The sequence below is a fragment of the Pleurotus ostreatus genome, assembly GCF_014466165.1.
Source record: "Pleurotus ostreatus strain PC9 chromosome Unknown scaffold_5, whole genome shotgun sequence".
Taxonomy (NCBI): domain Eukaryota; kingdom Fungi; phylum Basidiomycota; class Agaricomycetes; order Agaricales; family Pleurotaceae; genus Pleurotus; species Pleurotus ostreatus.
In genome coordinates this window covers 2,502,271-2,519,002 of record NW_023503160.1, presented here as the reverse complement: position 1 = coordinate 2,519,002, position 16,732 = coordinate 2,502,271, and the positions used below count along the sequence as shown (strand labels likewise).

General features: G+C 50.6%; 6 protein-coding genes across 6 annotated transcripts; 4 read left to right on the top strand and 2 right to left on the bottom strand.

The window, feature by feature from the left end:
* Positions 1–1,946: 1,946 nt before the first annotated feature.
* On the top strand, positions 1,947–4,188 carry PC9H_007939 (uncharacterized protein; the record flags this gene model as incomplete). The annotated part of the gene is made up of 14 exons (XM_036777462.1): positions 1,947–2,236; positions 2,288–2,474; positions 2,527–2,759; positions 2,812–2,844; positions 2,895–2,911; positions 2,968–3,085; positions 3,144–3,195; positions 3,258–3,367; positions 3,431–3,539; positions 3,593–3,688; positions 3,745–3,755; positions 3,809–3,927; positions 3,980–4,116; positions 4,168–4,188. The coding sequence occupies 14 exons, from the start codon at positions 1,947–1,949 to the stop codon at positions 4,186–4,188; spliced, it is 1,533 nt and encodes a 510-aa protein (XP_036631082.1).
* A 159-nt stretch (positions 4,189–4,347) lies between these two features.
* PC9H_007938 (uncharacterized protein) lies at positions 4,348–5,599 on the bottom strand (the record flags this gene model as incomplete). Its single annotated transcript, XM_036777461.1, has 8 exons — positions 4,348–4,442; positions 4,494–4,525; positions 4,585–4,643; positions 4,705–4,749; positions 4,820–5,032; positions 5,090–5,123; positions 5,332–5,414; positions 5,483–5,599. 8 exons carry the CDS (start codon positions 5,597–5,599, stop codon positions 4,348–4,350), a joined length of 678 nt encoding a protein of 225 aa, XP_036631081.1.
* A 1,491-nt stretch (positions 5,600–7,090) lies between these two features.
* PC9H_007937 (uncharacterized protein) lies at positions 7,091–7,555 on the top strand (the record flags this gene model as incomplete). Its single annotated transcript, XM_036777460.1, has 2 exons — positions 7,091–7,134; positions 7,186–7,555. 2 exons carry the CDS (start codon positions 7,091–7,093, stop codon positions 7,553–7,555), a joined length of 414 nt encoding a protein of 137 aa, XP_036631080.1.
* A 736-nt stretch (positions 7,556–8,291) lies between these two features.
* Positions 8,292–10,430, top strand: PC9H_007936 (uncharacterized protein; the record flags this gene model as incomplete). The annotated part of the gene is made up of 12 exons (XM_036777459.1): positions 8,292–8,567; positions 8,625–8,651; positions 8,714–8,879; positions 8,936–9,122; positions 9,190–9,304; positions 9,357–9,466; positions 9,519–9,706; positions 9,761–9,931; positions 10,000–10,040; positions 10,095–10,113; positions 10,174–10,208; positions 10,281–10,430. The coding sequence occupies 12 exons, from the start codon at positions 8,292–8,294 to the stop codon at positions 10,428–10,430; spliced, it is 1,485 nt and encodes a 494-aa protein (XP_036631079.1).
* A 125-nt stretch (positions 10,431–10,555) lies between these two features.
* Positions 10,556–14,870, bottom strand: DCL2_3 (Dicer-like protein 2; the record flags this gene model as incomplete). The annotated part of the gene is made up of 4 exons (XM_036777458.1): positions 10,556–11,658; positions 11,714–13,452; positions 13,505–14,674; positions 14,737–14,870. The coding sequence occupies 4 exons, from the start codon at positions 14,868–14,870 to the stop codon at positions 10,556–10,558; spliced, it is 4,146 nt and encodes a 1,381-aa protein (XP_036631078.1).
* Positions 14,871–15,290: 420 nt separating this feature from the next.
* Positions 15,291–16,235, top strand: PC9H_007934 (uncharacterized protein; the record flags this gene model as incomplete). The annotated part of the gene is made up of 1 exon (XM_036777457.1): positions 15,291–16,235. One exon carries the CDS (start codon positions 15,291–15,293, stop codon positions 16,233–16,235), a length of 945 nt encoding a protein of 314 aa, XP_036631077.1.
* Between the last annotated feature and the right edge of the window lie 497 nt (positions 16,236–16,732).

The window sequence follows — 16,732 nt, the reverse complement described above, 5'->3', positions numbered from 1 at the left end:
TGTTATCGATACAGAGGCAGGACGCAGAGGGCGACATAGTTTGTTTCGTAGAACCTCTGGCTCCTTGACTCATTGCACAGAATCGTGGTGCCTTGAAGTTGAAGAAGAACGGGGGGCCAGTCATGTGATCGCATGCCAGCCTAATATTGCGCCACTGCCAAGGCAGCGCGAGTTGAATCCCACAGTTTATCGAAACCTCGAGCAAGAAAGCTGCAGGACCTCTTATACTCGAGTTATCTCGCGAATGACTTGGCCAGATGACTTGGCCCAGCTGTTGTTCGTTAGACTACTTCTGCACTCCATTAACTTTTCTAATGAACTGCGCAGGACGAAGCCTGCGCCTTGCTAGCACGCCAGAGGCAGCATGCTGGCTATGTCTAGGATACAAACCTTGTCTGGGCCATGGCCCAGATTCTCATTAAGTTGCTTTGTCCTCATGAGCTAAGAGCTGGACGGTTGGATGGGGAGGTTCTGGTCGGGATCGAGAATGTTGGCCAATGCGACGTGCACCCGGGATTTTCGCGTCGGCGAGGGTGTCGGATGGAGGCTTTGTGCGCGAATCATCCTTGCACCTCCGCAACAGCCAGGCCAGACCAACCCAAAAGACTGGGATCGCAATATCTGGCTCCGTCTTTGTTGCGGTAACAAGGCCATCATGCTGCACGTGTCCTCTACCCTACCGGTAAGCCTCTCCATGACGCGAATTGATTGCACAAATATTGCCCGCAGTCGAGTCGCATTACAGGTACGATTCTGTCGCCCTGTTCCCCAGCGCCCCCGCATCTAGGGTCCCTGCGGGGTCAGCAAGTTCTACTTCATACCGCCTAGGGAGCTGCAGACATTGCATCACAGGGATATGCCTCCTTCCTCGATGAGATCAACAATCCCGTTTTCCGTCTCAATCTACAAGATGGGCAATCCGATGCCCGACCCTTATCAGGCGCGCTTCTTGGGGAATCACCAAAAGCGGAAACAAATCCCCGCAGTCTCTCCGACGTTTACTGTCCCATGATGAGAGGTAGACATCATCGAGGAGGCTTGGGCAAGGGGGGGGCCCAACATTGAGGTACCGAGGTATTCTAAAACCAGCGCGCAAGATGGCAAACCGAACACCATGGAACTTCTATAGATTTGAGGCAATGACCTACGAAGCCTGGTGCAATCGTAGGCCGAAAATATCGCGAGCGAATGCGTACTCTACCGCCTATCTTATCTGCCCGAGGCATTAAAGATGCTTTCGGTAACCGTTGTCACGCAGCAGAGGAACGGTGGACGTGGGGAATTTGTTTGTCTCCAGGACTCAAGATGGTGTCGTGCTGTGGTAAATTTATGCGGGACAAATATTGGCACCCACGCCCCTCCCGCGCGTGAATGTCTTTCCCAGGTGTCGCCGATAGCCCAACGGCTGAACAGTATGTTTCTGAGATCAGCGTAAACCACTTCCCACGCTCCGCACAGTATGAGCATGTCAACCTAGCGATACATGGCCGCGTCTGCGCGTGTTGATCTCAATGAAACCTACCCCAGCGCATCACCACAAAGCGCAGAGAATCCTCGTAGGCTTTGTCCCCATCCGGTTATCAAAGCTAGCATCTTACCAGTTCTTAGGCATACGGTTCCTGACAGAGATTATACCGATGGCCTACTCGAGACCGCAGTGAAAAGGCCTTGACCTCATTCTATCTTCTACGGCTATCGCAAGTAGATGTCACATTTCAGGATATGAGTCCCACGCCGATGCCAGACGTTCGCCATCACTTCGGATGAACATGCTCTATCCGGCTTTTCTTTGGGATATCCAACTAGGAAAGTTTCCACCACATGCGAACGGTCTGTTTCGCTGAAAGGCTTAATTCCCCAATGGCTATATTATCCGCTGATGTGAAGGCTTCTGCATATCAATCTACTCACTCCCTCTTGGCTGCTCGAGACTTAACGTGTTCGCCATGTCGGCCATCCCTCACTCTCACGTCGACGATGCAGAGAAAGGTGTTATGGAACATGAGCAACCCATTTCGTTGTCGCTGACATTGGGCCAATCTAATCCCTCGCTCGGGAGCCAGCCGTCACCAACAGAATCCCAGAATAACCTAGGCACCAAGACGCCACCAGAGAAAGCAGTAGCCGTCGTTGTCCCAGTTACGAATGTTGCACCTGCTCTGAAGTCCAAACCAAAGCCATCCTTTCCACGAGCATCACGTTGGATACGATTTCAACTTTGGTTCAACACTTACCGGTACTGACATATTCTCGATGTATCAAACATATTACTCACAAAGTTTGATAGGAAATTCTATACCATCGTTTTTACGTTGAACTCTATCGGGCTCTTGTTGGCGATCATTGGTACATGGACGTATCCGCGGCGGTACACAGGCGCTTTCGTCCTTGGGAATCTTCTAGTTGCCATTCTTATGAGAAACGAACTCTTTGGACGATTTCTGTACCTCATTGTCAATACTCTCTTTGCGAAAGTAAGTAGTCTATTCACCATCATAAACAAATGTACTCAGTCAGGCACTACAGTGGCCCCCACTCTGGTTCCGACTCGGATGCACGTCCGTTCTTCAGCACCTGGGAGGCATACATTCCGGATGCGCGACGTCGGGTTTTATGTGGCTTGTGTATCGCGTCGTCTGCATATTCCTTGATCACAGGAACAACCACGACGCGGTCCTCGTCATGGGTGTCATTACGAACTTGGCCGTTGCAATCTCTATTTGCTCAGCGTTCCCTTGGGTGCGGAACACACATCATAAGTGCGTATCAACAATTTCGGATCTTCAGGCACGAGACCGATGTTTTTTCTAGTGTCTTTGAACGTCATCACCGCTTTATTGGATGGTAAGGAGCTCGCGTGTCTCTTATTCACTGTTACTGATGCTGCAATTTAGGCTAGGTCTAGCTTCGAGTAAGCTTCCTTCCATGTTAATGGAATTGCCAGTACTAATCATGCACCGAGAACAGCCTGGATATTTGTTGTCCTCGGTGACAGTTACGACTTGAACACCCACTCTTGGAATCCCGATGGTATACGCATTATCCGTCAACAAGATTTCTGGTTTGCGCTGGGCATGACCATCTTGTGAGTCCGATCTTCATCCATTGATTCTCATTGCCTACTGACTATTTCCTAAACATAGCGTTCTTATCCCATGGTTCACTATTCGTGAGGTACCAGTGGACATTGAAATCGTGGGTCTATTTAGTCGACTGTGTATTGCGTATGAGTTTGTCTCACGGAGTCTTCCCGTTAGCCATCTCCGAAGGTGGTCATTGTCAGATTCAAGAGGGGGATGCAACAGGGGTTGCTGGCGAGAATATCCCGAGGTTCGATTATGGAGTATCACGCCTTCGGAATCATTTCGTAAGTCTACCAAGACCTCAGAGTCGTCGGGCTATAATCGCCTAATCCACTCCGACCCATTAGTGAAGGGAAGCATGCGGATCACCATTATCTTATCTGTGGTGTACAGGGCGACTTCACCCGCGGCCTCGTCCAGAATCCTCCTACGACTCTATGGACGCGACAGCTGAAGGTACGCGCCAAGTCCCTCAGGTCCCATCTCATGTTTAAAACCGCATTATCTAGTTCGCTGGTGTTTCTAATACTTCCACCTTGTACAAGAGAGGCATCCGAGTTTGTACCGGTACAGGTCTCGGCGCCGCATTATCCACATGCCTTCAGGTGCGCCTCTAATCCTAATCTGTTCCGCTCAACGATTAATATCATTCATCCAACAGAGCCCGAACTGGTGAGAATGACCGTCGTAATTAGACGGTTCGATAGTGACGATTACCCGCAAAGGTATTTGATCTGGATAGGTTCCGACCAAGAAAAGACCTTTGGTCCAACTATTTCGGGGTTGATTGAGAAGCATCTCAAGCCCGACAATCGCGTCACACTTTGGGATTCGCGACAGCGAGGTAAATGGTCTCCTCGGTCGAGGTTTGCTCGCCTACTGATGTCTTTACAAAGGTGGTCGCCCTGACACATTGAAGCTCATCAAAGAGACTTACGCGTCATGGGGGGCTGAAGTTGTCTTCATCACGTCAAACTTGCAAGGAAACACAGAAATGATGGAAGGTTGCAAAGCCGCCGGTATCCCTGCCTTTGTAAGCTCTCACCTTCTCTGCCTATAAACCGAGGTCTAACACAGAACATAGGGAACTCTCTGGGATTTCTAGTTTTTCGGTTATTATGGTATCTACCCAGTATCAATATCCTTATTCGCGGCATCCCGCACGCAGTCGAATCGAATCGTAACCCTATAACCCTATTTGCAATATGTAGTAACAGCACGCACATTCAATATCGATACACTAGGAAATAATCTATCGGGATACCTAGAGTTGCTCTTTCGGGTTTGTGTCGTTGGCCGCGGGTAAGGGCTTCGGCGGGGTAGGCGGCACGAACAGGTTGTCTCGGTACCATTGAAGTTCTGCAAGCTCATAAACCCATATGTTCGCCAAAATCTCGGAGTGCGACAAACCTCGTATTGAGGCTCTTATGTCATCAAGAGCCCTAGACGGAGGGAAACACGAATAATAAGACCCAGGAAAAGTGAACGGCGTATCAAATACCTATGGGTGCTTTCTTGCTTTGGGGGAGTACGGCCCGGATACCATCGACGGGCCAGCTCCTTTGGATCATCGATTAATAAGTAACGAGTAAACGCGAGAGGAAAGCGCGTGTTGCGGCACCTTAATAGACGAGACATCTGTTGGGATAACGGTTAATGAATGTGCCTTGAAACGTTAATGTAACGTGTCTTACCAACGACGCTATATGTCCAAGCTCATGTCAGCATCATTTCACGACATTAGGATAGCAATCCAGAGACCGATAGTGCAGCCAGTCTGTCACCTCCGGCATCTCCTCCACGAGGAACCCCCGGTCTGCATGGATCGAGTTGCCGGCCAGGACGCCTGCGCGCTGCTGGGGGATCCACTTCCTGATATAGGACACGACTTCCTTTGACACGAAGTCCAACGTGTGTGGTGAGTTGATACATGCTTGCGTTAGGCCAGACTGGTTTGAAGAGAAGGTGAGTATACACACTGGATAAAGCGCGTGAAAGAGACTCACAGAACCATGTTGATTGGTGCACCATTCATCCATCCTGTGAGGATACAATGAGTATGTGATCTGAAATAGTAGCAGTCAGAGGCCGTCCTAAGCTCCCTGCACCTCGATGCGAGCCGTGTGGCCCCAGGAGATATTCCTTCAGCCTAGTATTTGTTATAAAATTGACATGGTTGAGGGAACTTGAGGCGTCCGGTCGCAAATCACAACCTCCGACTGCTCCTGAATAGGCCGTATCGACTCACTGATCCAAGAGTTCTTTGTCCGTCTTGATGATGTACTCTATTCCATCGTCTACGAGCTCCAAATTTCCGTTCGTGATCAAGACCTACCTCAATCCCGACTCTGCTTAAGCACCATGCACATCATCCTCAGCTACAAACCCGAGGCACGCACCGCAATCTCTATGATTTTATCCTTGCGAGGATTAAGCCCAGTCATTTCGCAGTCAATCCACACCAGCGGCCCGGAGTAGAAGTCGAGGGGTCTGTATTGGGGTTGGGTGGCCATCATGCGACGCGCCGGCTGGAATTTCAAAGGAAGGAATACCGAGCGCCTCAAGGAGCTGAGGTAGCGAAACATACAGCTCGCTAGTCCGCTGTAGGGCTAGAGCGACAGTACTAGGATTGATGACTGGTTCAAGCTGGAGGAGAAAACGAAGGTTACGTTGTAGAAGTTCACCGAAAAAGCGCCCGGTAACATGGGTCACTGCAGGAGACTGCAGGGCAGATATGGGCATGTATATACGACCCGGTACGCGGATTCAGAAAATTATCAGTAAGGATGTACTAGAGTATTTACGGTCGAATATCTACGGAAACAAGGGTCATCCGGCTGAGCACTAGTTTGTGTATGCTTGTCAGCCAAGTTGGCAATCGCAGGAAAGTACGAATCCTACTGGCTTGAACAGGTTTAAATTGCGGGTGAGCCTTCGGACTCGTGAGGCGAGAATCAAACGGACAGAAAGGCAGTGAATGCAACGTACGGGATGACCACGGCTTTCCGAGGACGACGAGTGCATCTCGAGTCCCAATTCACCTCCTCGATGAAGGTTCTCAGTAACATCTCTTCACGAGGGGGGGAGGCGCTTTCCGTCGTTCGACTATCCTCACCACCCCACCTCAGACCTGTCTGCGGAAACGACGTCCAGCTCATTGCTGGTGCACAGCTGCGCCATCATCTGATATTGCCCTATAGTACATCAATGCAAGTTCGCAAGCAGCGCGACGTCAGGGACGAAAGCTAACGCGAATGTGATTAGAGACGAACTGGCAGCAAAAGTGTCCGAAAGACGGCGCACGATGGCGCGCTCGGCCTTCCTTTGTCGACATTTATCGCATGTCTTGAAGTAGGTTACAGGGAAATCTGTGTCTTTCCGGAAATGCTGTCTCTTCTTGATCTTGCGGCATCGAGTGCACCGCTCGCGTTTACGACAAGAGGCGCAGCGTGCATAGAGCGCGCCATCGAGACCGATGAAAATCGACCTCGGGAAGCGACCAGAGCACAGCTCGCATAATATGAGAGACGGAGGTAGACGAATAGTCAGCCGTTGAGGCTCAAACGTCCGTTCGGAGTCCAAGCAGGCAAGACACATAGAATCCCAATACCTCCAGAGGGTGCGATGGCATTGTGTGCATCTAGCACTCACTCGAGTGCGTCTGGGTGTGGAGGACATGGCGGGGAGGATAATGAATAAGAAGCTGCAGGCGAGTCGTATATATACAACATCAATAACATCATGTACAGCAACAGCGCTGTATGTAGAGAACTTAACCAAACCCCGATCGAGCTCTCTGGCCAAATCCCCGGTAGAGCCACCATTCTTGACACACATGAGACGGTACGAGACGTGCATGTGCAGTTGTCCGGCAGAATAAGCGTTGGGAAGTGGAACATGAGGCAAAAAGCAGGAAATACTGCATCCAGTGGATATGAGGTAAGAAGTTGTTTGTTCCGGCTTGCCCGATTGCAGTTACGAGCATCTTGGTTCTGACGCCAACGTGTATGGAAAGTATCCATGTCCTTGGGAAGGCCATCTCAAGCCACCCGTACGCTCATTTCGACGGCTGAAGAATTCTGCTTACTCCATGGTACTGCAGACAATCTATCGAAATCATACCAGGCGACCTAGACATATGGCGCGCCCCAAATTCAACCACTCCATTCCTACTCGTTGACGGACATCTGGGAGTTCTGCAGAAGTTGCTGTACAAACTCTACGTGACTGCGCAGACTATCTTCTATTCGATCCGCCGGGAGCAACGAACTCCCACCATCTACTCGGATTTGGTGGATATAACCGCCGTTATCCTCTTGGCCAATCCCGCGCACCAAACGGCTCTCCACGAAAGGAAGAAACTCGTTGAAGCTCGCGTGATACGTGCTGATGATGAACTGGAACTCCTTGGTTTACTGCAAGCCAGCAAATCCCACGCGAAATATTATGGGCACACAGAAGATGGCTCCTGAACGAAGTGGGGGTCGGATATCCTGCCATACTTTGAGGCAGGAGTTTACAGCGGTGTTTCGAGCCGCAGAAGTCTACCCTCGTAATTACTACGCGTGGTCTCGTTGACGCCTATTACCAGTACCGAGGCCTGAGATTAGTACTTACAGTGTGCTAGTATCTTCACTCATACCGCATCCTCAATCACTCAGTTCTTTCCAGAAACACCGATTGATGGGACTCCAGCTGGGACCGTGCGTTGAAAGTAAAGAAAAAGGTGGACGAGGATGTAGCTGTCGGCCTCCACCTCTCTTCGCAGAATCGATCTTCTATGCTTCCCAGGTTTAAGAAGAGAGCATAACCGAGGCGAGGCTCAAGGAGCCGGATACTTCGCTCGTCGTTGGTGTTCTAGGAAAGGACTTCCTCCCAGCTCAATTTTTTAAATATCTGCTCACCCATCCAGTCCCAGAGTGGCTCCTGGTGGCATACTGCGTCCATGCATGCGATGTGCCAGTGGGCCTGTATTAGAAACGTGGGGCATGATACCTCTGGAAATGAAAAGAAAGCGATCCGCGCTGAGAAACGATCGCTGAAGCCAATTCTTGTCAAGGACTACAAAGGGATGAGCAGTAGTGTCCCGACGGGGTTAGCCTCTGACCCCGGTTGCTCTCATCCGTCGGATCATGGGGTGAAGCTTCAGTTCACACCGCCGTATCGCCTCCCTGAGCCCATTAATCCTCCTCCACTCATCCACGCAAGATGATATTTGCCCTTTTGGCTGGTATCGCTATATCATTCATCATCTATCGCCTGGTCTACGATGGCGCGCCCCAAGGTATCCCTCGCGTCGGCAAGCCTGGAGGAATTGGTTACTTAATCGCTGCGCTGCGATACACCACCAAGAGCGAAGAGGTACTCGATGAGGCCGACAGAATGTTTGGTGGTCGACCATACGCCATCCCCACCCTCGGTGGATGGATTATTGTACTCAGCGCCGAGCATATAGAAACACTCCGAACTAGCAACGATTCTATTGTACGTGTCGTTTAGCTTCATTCCTTCGAGATTTGTGGAATCCATCGTCCCAACCAGTTCAATCAACCGATTCAAGTAAACGAGGTAGGTGGATTGAATCGATTCAACACGGAGCGAGACCCTTTTGTGAATTGAGCCATCCTCAGAATCTACGACTCGATCATACCATGAACAACATGCAACAAAAGATACCATTTCAAGCTACCGTGACCCGCAACGAAGTCACCAAAGGGATCGCGACCTTCATCCCCGAGATATTGGAGGAGTCCACGTTGGCAATGGAGGAGATCTTTAGACCACCTTCTGGTTCAGGTAACCCTTTTAGACCTCGAAATTGACTTTCCTTGAATCATTCTTTCCCCCCCCAGAATATGTCAGTCTCCCCTTATTCCACACCATGACACACATGATTGGCCGTATCAGCAACCACGCCGTAATGGGGACCGAATTGTGCCGTAATGAACACTTCGTGCACGCGGTTGTCAACTTCGCGGAAACCCTTATGATTTACTCTCAACTTCTCAACTGGACCCCTAATGTCCCTGGGCTACGATCGTGCGTCCGGCTACATATCCTGACACTTTGATCGTTTAACGTTTAACATTTAATGTGCTTCCCACAGGCTTGTGTACTTCATCCTCTCGTCGATTTGGGGCGGTTCAAAGCAACCAAAGGCTTTCATAAAGCCGTATCTCGTTAAGCGCTTGGAAGAACGAAAGGTATCCAACGATCACCCTGTGAGTACTGACTGCACTCTCCTCTTCATCTTCCTCATAGCATTGCTTTCAGTTCAATATCGCAGAATTCATCTTAGACAATGCGCCTCTTGAGCTGGCTTCGGACGTCGACGACCTAGCGATGCGAATCCTGAACCTTAATTTCGGGAGTATACACACATCGTCAGTACTCCAGAAAAGCTAGCGACGCACCGACTACTTACGACTTACGTAGCTCGATCTTCCTTTCCCAAGCCTTATTCGAAATGGCACAAATGTCGACTCAGGACATTGAAAACATGAGGAAAGAAGTGAGGGAAGTGCTGGACCAAGAAGGCGGTTGGAACAAGTCAGCACTGAATAGGTTCTGGAAGATCGATAGCATCTTGAGAGAAGTTGGGCGTATGCATGGATTATCTTTCTGTAAGTACTTACCACTATCTATAGGATGAACACCGAACGCTTACGCTCCTCTAGTTGGGATGAATCGTCTCACTATCGCCAGCGGCAAGCTGCCTGACGGGGTCGTCATTCCTGCTGGTTATCAGGTTACGGTGAACCTCAAGAACATCCATCGAGACCCTCAAGTCTACTCAAATCCACACGTTTTCGATCCTTTCAGGTTCTCTAAGCTCAGGGAAACTGAAGGTAAGGGAGGTGCCCGGCCCAGCCTGCTTCTATCAGAGGGGGGCAGCTAACTAATGTCATTTCTGAAGATTCGAACGTGAAGTACGGGTTCACCACTGTCGATAATTTTGTATGATATTTATTTCTCGAGTGTGTCTTATGCTGACCAGAGCACGGTTTACAGTTCCTAGCATTCGGAGCTGGTATGTACCAATAACCTGTTTTACAACCTTCGTTTGACCAAACTGGCACCTGCTTCACAGGCCGACATGCATGTCCCGGAAGGTTCTTTGCCTCGGTAAGCCTACATCCAGTCACCCTACTCACCCTTCATTGTGACAGTTTTATGGGGTATTGATTGTTCGTATAGATGGAGCTCAAAATTATAATTGCCATCATCCTTTTGAACTATGAGTTCAAGCTTCCTGACGGCGAGGTGACCAGGCCTAAGAATATTGTATTTGCTGGTGGTGTTATCCCTCCTACCAAGGAGCATCTGCTATTTAAACCGCGATCATGAATTTGCACCAATATACTAGTATACATAGGAAGAAGATACATGTATGTAGTATAGCAGAGGCAATTTGTAAACGTCGTACGTCGACTATAGCAGATGGACTGCCCTCGTCAATGTATCATGACATATCAGCTTTCCCCAGCCTTCCCTGCGTGGCCCTTCTTTTTCTTTTTCAACTCGTCGTAATTTAATCCGACGTCCCTAAGACCCATGGTTTTGATGAGATTTTCCGCGACCATAAACTTGACCTCATCTATACTCGCACGCCCATTGTCCACGGTGCTCATGGAGATTGTGTCTTCTTCATCTAACACAATTGTGCACTTGACCTCCCCCCTCACCTTCTCAGGTCGATATTCAACTTTTTTGCCTATGTTCGAAGCCCACAGCGAGACCCTCGATACCGGATGCAGTACATCCACCCCATCGCCAACCACCCTCTCCAGAATGTCCATATATCCGAGCTTTCGAAGTACTTGCCTCACGATATCAATATTTCCAGAGGAATCCAGGAAGACGGCTCCTATCAGACTCTCGACCATATCGCTGAAGGACTTGGGTGCTTGTAGGTGAAGTAATGCTGCCCAAGGGAAGATGGTGCCCTCCAGGAAAGCGGTTTCGAGTTCATTCTGCATCTTTTGGTATCGCACGAAAGTTTGAGCTTGTTCGTCGAGGAGGCGAGGGCTCGAGTGTGCTAAACACTGCCACAAATACACTCGTTGTGTTCCGTGTTGCAGCTCTACCAGACCTTGGTCCTTGCGTTTAGGTACAGCAGTGATGAGGTCGATATATGTCTTGAGGCAGATGTATGCCAGCATGTGCGCGTTGACAAGTGCCGACCGGCGTAAGTGGACGTGTCCGGGACTGTATAGCTTGCCAGGCGCGTGGTAAATATGGTGGGTTACTATCATGTCGAGAACCGAGTCCCCAAGGAACTCCAAGCGTTCGTAAGAGACCGTGCACTTGTTTTCTTGGTGACTAGCATGGCTGAGAGCCTCAACGAGTAGCAGTTTACGATTGAACGTGTATCCAAGCATCTTCTCGACGTTAGGCAGGACGGCGGTCATGTTCCCGTCGTTTTTGGCCACCCGGGAGAACAACGACGAGATGCATTTCGGGAGAGGTTCCCATTCCATACCGAGGCCAAATACGCGGATACACTCAAGACCGAGTTCGAAGCCACCGTGAATGTAAGCTGCACCTATCAACGACTCCACGACGTCAGCTAAGACTACAGAACAATGTGAGTATGTTTGTATATAGGCGCAAGACATCCGTCCACCTACCCTTAGTAGACAACTCCTGGAAGTCCGCCTGTCTCTTGTTCTTCTTGCTTTTCTTCTCGCATATTCCATTAAATTCGGCTCCGAAGTGGTGGTCCTCCTGCTCCTTTTCTGTCCCTTCTTTAGATAAGTTGGAAGTGGGAACCGGGGGAGCAACCTGTTGGCCAGGGGTAGACGCAGGGGCGGAGGTCGAAAAATACTCCGGTTTCCATTTCTTTCCTACCATCGTGTTGCGAATGATCCAAGTATAGAGCTGCTTGCCCAGGGCGCTTTTCGCTAGTTGTACATTCGACACGATGTGGTCTTTTCGTTTACTAAGATATCCCTCGTGCCAGAGAGGATACCTATGCAACAGCTGGATGGTCGTGATGAATTTGAGGACTGTGTCACCAAGCATTTCTAGTCGCTGGTAATTGAAGCGCTCTTGTGCCGCGGGAGCAGTGGCTGCCACAGCCAAAAGATCGAGCGGTATTGAATGAAGAGTTGTTGATCGAAATAAAGTGTTGCGGAGGGATTCGACGGTTGTAAAGATTGCTATCTCCCGGAGGATAGAGGGCAACAGTATGGAATATTCGACCTCACTAGCTGAAGATAACACCACAGAGCACTGGTCTGGAGATAACAGCAGCTCAGTGGGGTCGAGATTTGGTTGTGCGATGGGAGTAGGCAGGAGGAAGTTGGTACGTGCCGGTAAGCGGCGGACCACAAGGAGAGGATAGGTGATTTTTGGTGCTTCACACGCATATGTTTCCAAAAATCGTGTCTTTTCTTCATCGTTCATCGGATCATATTTCCAGCGCACGAACTGGCGAACTTTATGGAAGCCATAACCCGTTCGCACTAGGGTCACATCGTCTGGATACTTGAAGGCTTCTCCAAAGGTTCTTGCGTCGGCAAGGAAATGGTTTTCCTCGAAATCGTTTAGCAGGTCCTGCTCGAGTAGCCAAGCACGTCTAGCGCTCCACAAGTCATCCCTCTTGTCACCGGTAGGGAGAAACAGGTATTGAAAGTCGAGGTCATCCCATTGCATCCGAGAACCATGAATGCCCCAGAATAACTGTCTGGTGAACGTACGCGCTTCATTGATCATAGCATTCGTGGGTAAATCATTCAGTGTAGTCCAAATTGCTTTCACAGGTAGACGGCCGGGGCGATACAACGTTGGCCCACTGTCGTTCTCCCAAGCCGGAAGGTGACGACGGGTGAACAACAATAGCGGGGGAAGACCATCAACCACCAGCCGGGACGACCACCATTCCCCTCCTTCAGGGAATGTGCCATCGCTTGACTTCTGTGGGGCCCATGGATCCATCTGCGCAGAGACACTAGCGGTGCTCGCTCGCTTTTCTATGTCCTTCAGCATTGCTTTCAATTCTTCTTCCAGATGTGGCTCCACTACGCCCATTAGAGGAAGGAGATGTTCATTCAACATGCCAGCGTGGTATAGAGCCTTGTAGGCCTTGAACGCGACATGCCTCTGAGCAAGGGATCTCTTCTTGTATATTCTGGGTACCTTGAAGACGCGAAGTTCTGGAGCGAGGAGTTTGGGTAGGGTAACTGTCGCCCCAAAGGGTCCTTTGGGGGGTTCAACGGCGAGCCTGTGTTCAAATGCGTGCCATCCCTCGGGCATGTCAGGAGGATCAATATCGTACAGAGGCTGGAGGTTCGCATGATCGGAGTCTGGCATTACGGCGCAGAAGTACTCCAAGTGCCCTATGGCAGAGTGCAGAGTAAGGATGGCGCTACGTTTCGCATGAGAAAGCGATACATCAATACTGCGACAAAGTCACTCACCCAGTCGATTCAATCCTCAACATCTTGTCGTCGTTGTCATTGTCTTCATCGTCATCCTCTGAGCCTTCATTGGAGCCTTCCTGGAGGCGACGAACCTGCGCCTGCCTTTCGCGCTCGCTGTTGCAAAGGGCAATCATTTGTTGCTCCATCTTTTCCCATTCCTCCACCGATTTCTGATTTGCGCTGTCCGACGAAAACATCAAAGTGAATGTGCTCCTCTTTCGCCTTGCTCGACCCCGACTTTGAGCCCAGCTAGCCATGTTTGGAGGTGGATCCCAGCGAATAACACTACCACACGCCTGAACATCAACCCCTTCCTCCGCAACTGATGTCGATATCAGTAAGTTAATGATCCCAGATTCGAAGTCCTTCAAGATCTTGTCTTGCGTTTGTTGCACGAACGTTCGAGTAATATCGAGGAACGAATAACGCTGGGAGTTATCGGAAGACCCAACAAGGCATCTGATCCGAAATTTGTCTTTCGTTTTGGGATGATGGCGCAGAACTGTTGCCAGAGCATATACTATATCGCGCCGCTGCACGAATACAATACAGCTGTATGCATCGTTTTTCGCCTCTGCTTCCGCCTTCTCCTGGAGCAAATGCGCAATCAGCGTTTGGGTCTTGCTTGTAACATCATCGACAATGTCATCCGGATCGTAGGACACCTCAGTCGCCTGGACTGTCAGTTGCTTGGCCATGTAGGCTGCCTCTGTGTCTCTCCAACTGGAGAAGAGCTGAGTATACTGGCCTCTTTGGAACGAGTTGATTTTCGTCAAAACTTCCGCGATGTACCAGTCAGCAGCCCATGTACCAACATCGAGGCTTATCGCTTGGGCCGCCCGTCGGAGGTCTCGTAGACCCTTCTCACAGAAGGTATCCTTCTTGGCTATCACCTTGGAGAGGCGTTGATCAAGCCGGGGTCGCTCGACTGCGTCTTGAGGCATCGTTGACAACTGTTTGCGTAGGAGAATGACGAGGGGGTCGTCATCTATCTTTAATGATTTGACGACATAATCCAAGGAGGCGAGATTCGTAGAGATGGGATCCAAGTCTGAACTCGGCTCGTACATGACATGTGTGAAGGTGGGGCGATAGACATGTCGGCCTAATTCTGCACGGTGGATCCTTGGCGCTCGGATTGTACAATCCAGGTTTGCTTCAAGCGACCTGGGCATGATAACTATGTTATCGACAATGATCGACAAAAGGGAGCGTGGATCGAAATGTACACATACCTGAATGCTCGCTCGACATTGCCACCATATACCGGACTCGCAGTCATCCCCATGATTGCAGGCCGTGCGATCGTACATGGACCATTGTCTGATACTCGTGGGGGAAGATGGAAGTAAAATTCTCTCATTGTGAGGATAGATGAAGTTTATCCTCGGTCTATTTGCGAGTGCACGTGAGACTCCTATCCCCTGTCTCTCCCTTTGAGCATCGCGCCTTTGTCCTCGCGCGAACGTATATATATGTTCTATTCCCGTATACTGTTCCCATCTTCTTACTTTCACGCTCGATAGGTAAACTCTTATTTAGTTTACCGCTTTCCCAGCATCTTCTTACTTTCACGCTCGATAGCATATCGAGCAGTCTATTTCTTTCCAGGACGCCTCCAAGGAGAGCTCGCACCTCTGCTCGCCCCCGCGACGCCAACGGCCGCTTCCTTTCATCGTCGTCCTTAGCCACTCAGTCGCGTCTTTCGCCTACTCCTCCCTCTTCGCCTATTACTTCACCAATAATATCATCTCCTCAGCCTTTGTCACCTCACGAGCCAATCATGCCAGGTGAAGGAAGAACAACGCCAGTAAACGACCCGGAGAACAATCCCTTAGAACAAAGGGTCGTAGGACTCGAATCAAGCATGCAGGAGATCTTGAGCCTTCTTCGCACAGCGGCGAGTACTCCTCCTCAACCCCCCCCTGTTCCTCCTGTTCCGGTGGTTCCAGCCAACCCCATCACACCAAACCCACAAGGGGCCCCCCCTTTGCTCTCCTATGTTCCTCCTCCCACGTCGAACACCACTACCGGTGCGTTATCAATTCCTGATCTCTTCCCCGACGTCGATGCCACGATCGTCGCGTCTATCGGCAAGCATGAGTTCAAGCCTCAGCAGCTTGGGAAACTCATCCCCAGTATCACCGCGAAGGCTACCACAACCACATATGCCCTCGAGGACGGCGCTCTCCGCGCCACGGACACAGCTCCAATCAAAGATCTCCCAGATTTCTCCACCTTCATGCGCGCTCTCGGGGTTTACTTCCAAATCCTATTCAGATTCGTCGCAACTACGGGCAGCATCCAGGCGGTCGCTGATGTGGCAGTTTCCACTCAGGGTTACACCAACCTCCTACATGAATACTCGAGGTACTTCAGCTATCCCGCTATCCTCACTTATCACATCGCACATCACTCCCGTCGCATCAGGGAGATGCTCAGGGGGGACTATTCCCTTTGGGCAGACGAGGATCGAGCACTAGTTGGGCAGCTCCACCGATCGAATATCTTCCAGGAGGTAAAGTCTAGCTCCGCCAGCTCGTCCAAGCAAAAGTCCGCCGCCCCCGCATCGGTGACGCGCGACGTCTCTAGCCAAACCTGCAACCGATTCAATGACGGCAGATGCTCGACGACGCCTTGCAAGTCCGGCCGCATTCATAAATGCTCCGCCTGCGGCTCTACCGCGCACGGCAAGTCGGCTTGTACGCAGGCATCATCCAGCACCTGAAGTCCTGGCAGGACGAGGGCTTCGCACCCACTGTCCTCTCCTCGTCCTCGCCAGCAGGACGAGCCACGGATTCCTCCTCTCCCATCATCTATTCCTACTTCTACACCTCCTCCCCTAATCGACGCTCCTCTATCCCTATTCCCTCCTAATATTCTGCCTCCTGCTCGCCCCAACTCGGACCCTCGTTGCAATCGGGTATCCCTTCGCTCCGCCGATGACCCGCCAGTCGTTTCGACACTCGTCCCCTCTCAGTGGGCGCATTACTTAGCCGAATACCCCGATTATGAGTTTGTACAGGCATTACTGCATATAATAAAACATGGTGCTGCTATAGGATTTGCTGGAAGCGATAAGCCTCAATCGTGCCGCAACCTCAAAACAGCCGTCGAGCACCCTGACGTCATAGACAAGGACATGTGTGTCCTGCAGTCCAACGGCAGAGTCCACGGCCCCCTCAGCTCACCACCTCATCCAGCATTCCGCGCCTCCCCTCTCGG